This window comes from Peromyscus leucopus, chromosome 8b, assembly GCF_004664715.2.
Source record: "Peromyscus leucopus breed LL Stock chromosome 8b, UCI_PerLeu_2.1, whole genome shotgun sequence".
NCBI classification, from domain to species: Eukaryota; Metazoa; Chordata; class Mammalia; order Rodentia; family Cricetidae; genus Peromyscus; species Peromyscus leucopus.
The window spans coordinates 105105746-105115392 of NC_051086.1; the positions used below are offsets into that span (position 1 = coordinate 105105746).

A 9647-nucleotide genomic window follows, 5' to 3' on the forward strand; every position below is an offset into this window, starting at 1 on the left:
TCGTGCTGGGAGCTCCTGGAGTAGTAGTAATGGCAGGGTCTGGACGTGCAGCCGCGGCAACCGCCCGGTTGGCGGGTCTTAGAGGCTCGGGACAGCCGCACGCGCGGCGGCAGCAGCAGTCGCAGGGACAGCAGCGCTCGGCCTCACGGCCCGGACAGCGCAGGTGGGTGCGGTCCCCAGGATCGGACTCAGCTGGGAGCTTTTCTACATAACTCAGGCCAGGCCCGTTCTCAGCCATGTGTTGAATGAACGGTGTCTCAAGTTTCTTGTGAGGCACGTTCCGGGTATGAGGCCATGGCTGCTGCCTCCCTGGGCTTTCGTAGCGCCTTTTGCTTTAGCAAGCTGAGAAGATCCAGTTCAAGGCAGCCTGGGTCAAGGGTGAGGAGAGGACCGTCTGTTCATGGCCCCAGCACGGCTTCTTTACAGGCGTAATAATCCTTATTTTGTTTCTGCTTATGTTGTACTAAGGAAGGGTCTCACTCCTGGGTTATCTTTCCAGCAAAGAAAAGAAGAAAGTGAATTGCAAGCCCAAGAACCAAGATGAGCAAGAAATCCCTTTCCGACTCCGAGAGATTATGAGGAGCCGACAGGAGATGAAAAAGCCGCTCAGTAACAAGAAGAGAAAGAAGGAGGGTATGTACAGCCCTTGCTAGGTGCCAGCATAGCTTTGTCTGTACTCATCCAGTTGCCCAAAGACTTAGAGGTGTTTGAGGCAGGGGTGCAGAGTATGGGAAGAAGCACTGAGGGGAGGACGGCGGAGCACTGAGGGGAGGATGGAGGAGCACGAGGGAGGACGGAGGAGCACGGAGGGGAGGACGGCGCAGCACAGACTTGACAGCAGTCTTCTGTAATTCACCACGCTTGGACTTTTGAGATTTTTTTAAAATTATGTCCAGTCAAGCGTGACTGGTCGGGAGGAATGTGCGTGCAGTTGCTAGCAGAGGCCAGGAGAGGGTGTTGGATCTCCTGGAGCTGGAGTTACAGGCCTTTGCTGCCCAATGTGGTTGCTAAGGAGCCAAACCCAGGTCCTTGAGGAGTACATATTCTTAATGGCTGAGCTATCTCTCCAATGGAACTGGTGTGTTTTTTATTTCGGAGACAGGGTTTCTCAGTGTATCCCTGGATTTCCTGGAACTTGTTTTGTAGAATAGGCTGGCCTTGAATTGAGGGAAATCCTCCTGCCTCTGCCTCCAGAGTGGCTGGGATTAAAGATCGGGTTTTGGTTTTGGTTTTTTTCAAGATGGGGTTTCTCTGTGTAGCAGTCTTGGCTGTTCTAGTACTCCATTTGTAGACCAGGGTGGCCTCAGGCTCACAGAGATCCACTTGCCTCTGCCTCCTGAGTGCTGGATTACAGGTGTGCACTCCTGTAATGCTGGAACTCTGGTTTCTTTGTTCACCTGTGTTGGCAGTGGACATCTTTGACAGGAGCCAGTGGTCATGAGATCACATCTGTAGGGCTGCTCTGTACTGAACATTTTAGATCTCTGTCCTTAAGCCTGGCCTTCCCTTCTTGTTGCTGTGGGAGGGAAATGGTCATGGGCTGCTTACCTGTCAACAGCCACTCTGTCCTGAGCATCGTCTTACACCTACTCTGGGTGTCCTTTGTCTTCAGCCCAGGTGGCTTTCAGGAAGACCTTGGAAAAGGAAGCAAAGGGAGAAGAGCCAGACATCATTGTCCCCAAGTTCAAGCAAAGGAAGGGAGAGTCTGATGTGGCCTACATCCAGCGCATGGAGCAGGAGGCCCAGCATGTGCTGTTCCTTAGCAAGAACCAGGCCACTCGGCAGCCAGAGGTGCAGGCAGCTCCCAAGAAGGAGAAGTCTGAACGGAAGAAAGCGTGAGTTGAACCTGGAGCCCCAGGGCTGTGGGTTCTGGTGACAGGAAGAACTGAACAGGAAGGGCACTTGAATGCCTTGGGTGAAAAAAGATAAACTTGCTGTCTGCTACAGGAGAACTTGCTGGATGCTAAGACATTATCCCCAAGGAACTCACCCTGTGGAATGGCCCCTGTGAGGCTGGCATGCCGCCTGTCACCTGCTCTGAAGTGGGTTTATCTCTAGTGCTCTGCTTGGCTTGAAAGAGACTTGAGTCTGTCTCGTTTGTGCAAGTTCTGTACAGTCTTGGCCTGGTGTCCCTGACGTAAAGAAGAGTTAATGCCACTGTCACGATGGTCAGCCATAGGGATGGTGTCCAAGGATGGAAGCCTACCACAAGCTTGAGTCCCCCAACCTACTCAGTCACCTCCTGCCCAGGCTGCCCCTGGCTTGTGTGCAGGCAAAAAAAAAAAAAAAAAAATATTTATTTATATGCACGAACTACAACTTTCAGGAAGACAGAATTGCTTTTTCTTTTTCTTCTTTCTTTTTCTCTCTCTCTCTCTCTCTCTCTCTCTCTCTCTTTCTTTTTTAAATTTTTTTGAGACAGGGTTTCACTGTAGCCCTGGCTGTCCTGGAACTAATTCTGTACACCAGAGTGGCCTGGAGCTCAGAGATCTGCCTGGCTCAGCCTGGGCTTTCATTGAAGTTGAAGAAAAATTCCAACCATGCATGGGTGGCTCATGCCTATAATTTCAAGATCCAGGAGGCTGAGGTTTGGGGCCTGCTGTGAGTTCAGGCCAGACAGGGTCTCAAACAAAAAGATGACCAACAAAAATGGCTACATTGCCTACTTTTTCTCCTCACTAGTACAGGAAATGTGTCCTTTTTATTCTGATGAGATTGCTTTCTACTTCCTTCTAGTATAATAGTCACATGAACCAAAGCCCTGTCTAAAGCCACAGTAGTCTCCAAATGCTCACAAAGAGGTATGGTGTGAGCAGGGTGGAGGTGGCACCCACCTTTAATCCCAGCACTCAGGAGGCAGAGCCAGGTTGCATCTCTGTGAGTTCGAGGCCAGCCTGATCTACAAAGTGAATTCCAGGATAGGCTCCAAAGCTACACAGAGAAACCCTGTCTCGAACAAAAAAAAAAAGAGGTGTGATGTGTCACACATACAGTACTTTGCAAGTCCCTTTCTCACAACTGACATTCAATATGGAGTGCATTGTTCTAGGTAGACAGCCCATGGCTCCTAGCAGTGTGGCCATGCTTACTGTAAGGTACTTAGCCACATCCTTGCCATCCTTTTGACAACCCAGAATGTCTAGGCTTTATCATTGTTCCTTGGAGCTGAGAACTGCTGACTGGTATAGCTGAAAGTTTTCCTGTGTTCCACCCGGTCAGCAGCTGCTCAGACTCAAGTAAACGCACAGAGGCTTATGTTAATTAAAACTGCTCAGCCATTAGCTCAGGCTTACCACCGACTAGCCCTTACTCCGAAACTCAGCCCATTTCTGTTAATCTATATGTTGTCATGTGTTCCGAGGCTTTTCCTGTGTGCCATTACATGCTGCTCCCTGGACAGCAGGCTGGCGTCTCCTGCTCAGCCTTCCATGTCCCAGAATTCTCCTTGCCTGCTTATCTTGCCTTTACTTGCTGCCTGGCCACTGGCCAATCAGTGTTTTTTGTTGTTGTTGTTGTTGTTTTTTTGGTTTTTCGAGACAGGGTTTCTCTGTGTAGCTTTGCGCCTTTCCTGGAACTCACTTGGTAGCTCAGGCTGGCCTTGAACTCACAGAGATCTGCCTGGCTCTGCCTCCCGAGTGCTGGGATTAAAGGCGTGTGCCACCACCGCCTGGCCAATCAGTGTTTTATTAAACCAGTGTACAAAAGCATTATCCCACAGCATTGGGAAGCCTGTTGGTTGCAGAGCATGGGTTTGCCTCCCAGCTCCACATCTTGTAGTCCTTGAGGGCAGGCTGACCTTTGCTGCCCCTAAGATGGAACAAGAGCTTAGGAGTCTGAAAAGCATGTACTTCCGCCCAGGTTTCAGAAGCGGCGACTTGAAAAAGCCCAGAAGAAAAAGGAGGCACGAGCAGTGGAGAGACTGGAGCAGGAGCTGCTCAAAGGTAGCTCTTCCCCTAGGAGGCACAGAAGCTGCAGTCCCCTTAGGGCCCCACCTGGTCTTTCCCTTAGATCTCCTTGGGGCACCTGTGGACTCTCCCAGGCTCATCACTAGTGGGCCAGTGGTTGAGTGAGTTCTGAAGCCCCCAAGAAAGGGAGGGTGGGTGGTGAGCCAGAAATAGCACAGGCTCTGTCAACAGCGGTTTCTGGTCACTGTCTTTGCAGACACTGTGAAGTTTGGAGACGTTGTGCTACAGCCCCCAGAGCTGACAGTCCAGCCTAGAAGGAGCATGAGCAGAGATGCGGTATGTGGGGACCAAGTAATGCAGGGAGCGGGGATGGGCAGGGTCCTTGCTGTTTCTGCTGGGGAACAAGGGCCCCAGCCCAGGAGCTTCTTAAAGGACTGTGAGCTACTGCACCGGCCAAAGCCCTTTGCCATCTGTTCTAGCTCAGCTTGTGCCACAACGTTCTCTTTCCTCAGCCTGGCAAGAAATCGCTAATGCTAAAGATGCTTTTGGCCCTGGTGGTGTGTCCCCGACTCCAGCCACCTCACTGGCCCGCCAGCGGATCCTGGGGGAAGAGCGGGAACGTGCTGTGCAGGCTTACAGAGCCCTGAAGAAGCTGCAGCGACAGGAAGTGACGCCTGCCCAGCCACCTGGCAGCTCTTCTCAGAGGAAGCTCCAAACTTGTCTGTGATTCAGAGACCCAGGGGTCCAATCCCCTGGAAACTGGCCTGGGAGCTGCTAGACCTGGAAAGGGAAAGACAGCAGATGCTTTTCTCTGGATAGGGGCCTGAGCATAAGCTTTCAGTATGGGGAAGGGTGCTTTCCTTTCCCCTTCCCCTTTTAAGATCATCCTTCTCAGAGTGACCACCCAGGAATCCCGTCCCGTACAGGGCACAGAGGAGAGGGCTGGTGTTTCCCTGAGCCTAGCTTCATTCTGAAACAAGACTCAGGGAAGACAAGCCAGGACCACTGCAGAAAGGACTCAATTCCTAATCCAGCTGATTACTGAAGCTGCTGATGAAGGTCAGCCTTGTGTCTTAAGAGGCTCCCCGGGTTCAGTGCAATGCAAGGCAGGGACGGGGCAAAGCAGGTTAACAGGACCGTGGAAGGGCAGTCAGCACCTTATTTGCCTGCAGGGGTCTGTACAAGAGGCCAGAGCCCCAGTCTAGGTTTGGTTTGGATAGAGATGGGGTGTCAGTACTGGCTGAGCACCTTGAGGTATACACATAGCCAGGTTTCAGTGGTAGGAAGGGCAGAGGGGTTATACCAAGAAAGTAGGAACAGGTCCATGTCCTGCATAACAGTCCTCTGGGAAATAGGGCAGGCCTTCTGAGAGGACCAGGGTTGGAATCTGGTTGAGCATGTCTCCCATAGTACCAAAAGAGGGAGTACCTGATCTAAACTCACCTAAACCTCAGGAGTGTGGTACCACCCAATAATCCTGGCACCTAGGAGGTAGAGGTGGAAGAACTGGGAGTTCAAAGCCAGTCTTGACTACATGAGACGGTATTTAAAACAAACAACAACAACAAAAAAAACAGCAACAATAAAAACACATGTAGACATCAAAAGAGCTAGGCTTGGGCCCTGCTGGGGAAGCACAGTCTTACAAATTTGCTGTCTTTGAAGTCTGGACCGTTGCTCTGACGCACTGACTCAGTCCCAGTCAGTGCAGGTCAGTGTGACTGGGGTGAGTGCATAGACACAACACCCAAAAGTAGCACTGGCCACTTGATCTCCCACTAAGCATCCGGACGAGAGCCAGGGCCCAGAGCCACTGTTACTAGAACTGCAGTCGATGCAGCTTCTGTTCTTTCCAGAAGCAGGGTCATCATCCACTGAAAGCACAATTGGCCAATTCTGTGAACTGCAGTAAAGTCTGGGTAACTCTCTCTTACCATATGTACTTTTGGTATGTCTTTAAAGCCCACACCTATGCTTTCAGGTATTATTTTTTTGTTTTTTCAAGACAGGGTTTCTCTGTGTAGTTTTAGTGCCTGTCCTGGATCTCACCCTGTAGACCAGGCTGGCCTCGAACTCACAGAGATCCACCTGGCTCTGCCTCCTGAGTGCTGGAATTACGGCATGTGCAACCACTGCCTGGCAGTATTATTTTTAAAAAGATTTATTTAACACATACACAGTCTTCTGCATGCAGGAATGCCTGCATGTCAGAAGACACCAGATCTCATTATAGATGGTTGTGAGCCACTATGTGGTTGCTGGGAATTGAACTTGCAAGAGCAGGCAGCACTTTCAACCCCTGAGCCATTTCTCCAGCCCCTCAGGTATTATCTTTTAAGTGCAAGTGCTTTTCTTTCTCAGAAATCCTATAGTAAATCTCTGATTTAAAAACTGCTTTATTACAAAAGGATTGTTTACCTGTGCTTAAGCCTTCTCAAATGGATCTTGGACCTAATGATGGTATGGAGCCACCTGTCTAGTATGGTCTTCCCATTCTTCCCACTTCTGGTGTGGAAGACCATAAGGCAGCTCTTGCTCCTTGCCTACTCCAAGGTCAGGCCTGGCCTTTGCTACCATTTTGGACTCCTGACTCTTTCAGAGCAGCACTCTTTAAATATTAACAGGTAGGCTGGGGCATCCCCACTGTTGCCTCAGTACTGACTAGGTACTGACATATAAAGGTAGAACACCTCTGGGGTTCCCCAGACCTCCCCACTTTGTCCTGGTTGAAAACCAAGCACCTTGATCTTAGTAACTGGCTACAGGTTCTTTTCAGCAGATTTAAGCCCAAATCGGGCACTTCAAGATGATCAGACTGATGCGTGGGTCAACCCACTAAGTATTCTCTACCAAGCTGATCTAAGATGACGAGTCCTGGCCCAATGGACCCACCCCTGTGCCATCTGTGCCTCTTACTGCTCGCCCGTGGGAACTCGTACCCCTGTGCATGGCTTTGAGCAATAAAAGTTCACTGAACAAATGAATCAATGAAAACACTTGTTTCTGGTGAAGTAAAACCTCCCCATCTTTTTGGTTTTTTTGAGACTTTGTGTAGACCATAATGGCCTGAACCAGATCCTCCTGCCTCTGCCTCCCAAGAAATGTTCCCCACACCTGGTTCCCCACACCCCGTCTTTTTGAGAGAAGCTCTTCTGACCCCAGTGTTGCCTCGGTTCTTCAACCCCTCAACTCAAAATAATTCCTCCACTGTGGTCTCTTTGAGTAGCTCGAGCCACAGGCCTGCACCACCACATCCTGCCTGGTTTTTGTTTCTCATTTGAGACACAGTTCTTATACTCACTTCATGAACTTTATATTTTTTTCTGGAGAACATGGTCAGAATATCAAACTCAGAAGGGCAGAGCTTGTACTACAAAAAAGATCTGGTCTCAGTGGAGCAGTACAGTCCAACGCCCTCAGGCATAGGTCCAGAGTTTCCTGGTGGGAGTCCCAGCAGCACTTTTATCTAGATGGCAAGAAGACATCCAGCCACCTGCAGTTCTGTCCTCTCCCAGTCTTGGGGACATTCTTCAGAGGCAAGCTGACAGTAGTGTCTACAGTGTATGCTTGTTCACCCGTCGCTGCATAGGTCCCTATCACTTAGGGATGCTCTGGGTGGGTCTGCTTCTCTCGGAACAGACCTTCGGAGGCCGCCTGTCACTCTTGGTTGCCTAGGCACTGGGTGGGTCAGCCATAGTTCTCCATCTTGCAGTCAGCTGCTGCATTTGTGTTGCTCCTGGAGCCAGAGCAGTACCGTCGCCAAGCCAGTGCCGTTCCTGGCACTTATTTCTGCTGTGGTGATGTTCTGCTTGGCACAGGCAATGATGTCTGGAAGCCTGATTAATGACTTTATTTCCTCCATGGTCATGTAACAGGGAAGGTCACTATGGTTAAAGAAACACTTCATCAGAAGGTGACTGCCACAAACTTACCCTACCCAAAGTTGCACCTCCCCAATGTGGATATCATGGTCCAGGCTGCAGTCAAGGACAGCAACTCCTTGGAGCATCCTGTCCTTCATTAGCCCCTAGACCCATACATTTTATTGAAGAGTATCAGGACCGAGGCTTTTGAAAGTTCTTCTGCAGAAAGGAGACCCAAGAGCTGCATGCAGGATGCAGAGAGCTGGGTGGGGTTAGAGGCATCCATCACGAACTAGGGAAAAGGAAACATTTGCTAAGGTTTTCCTGGCCAATCCTTGTAGTGATACACTATGTACCCTAATGAAATTTGCCTGAAGATCAGAGAACAGAACAAGCCACTAGATTAAACACAGATGCCAGGCAGTGGTGGCACACACCTTTAATCCCAATACGTGTCACAAATCCTCCCCCTGGGCATTACACAAGAGACTCAGGGAGAGCATACAGAACTTTTTAAAATGATCATTTAGGACGCTGGGGATTGAATGTAGGGCTTCAAGTGTGACTAGGCATGCACTCTGCTGAGCTGCATGCCTGGCCTCACCGTGGCTTTTAAGCAAACAGGTTTTGGAAACACGCAGCAAAGGGAGTTATGTGAGGATGACTTGGTGTCACTGGTGTCTTTTTAAGTACATAAAGTCTACTCCGGTGGCCATCAGTTCGTCATCCCAGAATTTGGAGGCCTTTCCTCGTGGGGATGTGACAGACCATAGGGATACGGAAACGTTGGGCATATTCAGGTACCACGGCAGAGAACGAACAGTGCCTTCAGGAAACCCTCCTGGAGTCTGAGCCCTGCTCAGGAGCTCAGACCAATGCCTAAGAGCAAGCAAGCAATGTAGCCTAAGTCCTGTTTCCTTGAGCACAATCATCAAAGACCCCAAACCCTATCGCATATAAAGCAGGGTCCGCTACTTGATGACTCAGGGAGATGGACACACTGCTCCCAAAAGAAGCTCGAAGTGTTGACTCACCAGGAGCGAATGGCAGTTTCCGTAGTAACTGGACCAGATGGGGCTCATGCAACCCCCGAGCTCTCGGATGGTGATCTTCCTGTGGGCCACGATGTCAGTGAGGTTGGTGCCCACCTTTGGGAAAAAAAACCATGGCGCACAGCGACCAGTGTAAGCGCTGTGCCATTGTGAATTCCTAGATGGCAGCTCTGCGATGTGGGTGGGTGGGGGTGGCTAAACCTCGAGAGTGACAACCGTTCAAGCCCTTCCGCAGGGCTCGCCACCAAGAGCAGCAGCTCTCTGGGGCTCCAGGCCAACGTCAACCACAGAGATGGGCCCTGAGGGTGACAGCGAAATAAGTCCCTCGGGAGGGGAGAGAAAAGTGCCCACGGGAAGATGGGCTTCGGGTTCTCCGCAGGTTCGGGAGTTCTCTCCCGAAGGCAGTACCCAACCCACCGACCGCCTGGAGAAGCCAGAGGCGCCTTCTAAGTCGCAAAGGTACCCCGCGTTAGCTAGTCAGACCTGGGAGAGCGGACACCTACCGTGGGCCGCGTAGGCGGAGGCTCCCCCAGGCCGCCCTCGCCATCTCCCGAGCTCAGCTGTTCGGGTGGTCAAGGGCATGAGTGAGGCAGAGGACGCAGTTCCCGTCCCGGATCACCCCGGTGTATCCCCCGCCCTGCCGGGGGCCCTGCCCGCCCACGTGGTACGGAAGGATATTCTGCAGGCGTTTCACCAGCAGGGTCTTCCCGACTCCCGCAGCCCCCAGCAGGAGACACATCCCGGGCCGCTCAACTTGGCACCCGTACCCCTGAGCGCCGCCGCCGCGAGGCCCGCCTCCCTGAGCTTTCATTGGATAGACCTCTCGT

The 9647-nt window shown here is 51.3% G+C and overlaps 2 protein-coding genes across 2 annotated transcripts; one reads left to right on the forward strand and one right to left on the reverse strand.

Annotated features, from left to right (window-relative positions):
* The first annotated feature begins 4 nt into the window (after nucleotides 1-4).
* On the forward strand, nucleotides 5-5470 carry Ccdc137 (coiled-coil domain containing 137). Its single transcript, XM_028853577.2, is given in 7 exon segments — nucleotides 5-163; nucleotides 500-633; nucleotides 1613-1835; nucleotides 3859-3941; nucleotides 4162-4241; nucleotides 4418-4448; nucleotides 4451-5470. Coding segments are annotated over 7 exon segments (867 nt in total). The 5' UTR covers nucleotides 5-29; the 3' UTR covers nucleotides 4633-5470.
* A 1723-nt stretch (nucleotides 5471-7193) lies between these two features.
* On the reverse strand, nucleotides 7194-9627 carry Arl16 (ADP ribosylation factor like GTPase 16). The gene is made up of 5 exons (XM_028853580.2): nucleotides 9499-9627; nucleotides 9324-9382; nucleotides 8803-8916; nucleotides 7945-8060; nucleotides 7194-7789 (listed from the first exon to the last, which is right to left on the reverse strand). The coding sequence occupies exons 1-5, from the start codon at nucleotides 9557-9559 to the stop codon at nucleotides 7618-7620; spliced, it is 522 nt and encodes a 173-aa protein (XP_028709413.1). The 5' UTR covers nucleotides 9560-9627; the 3' UTR covers nucleotides 7194-7617.
* Nucleotides 9628-9647: the final 20 nt, after the last annotated feature.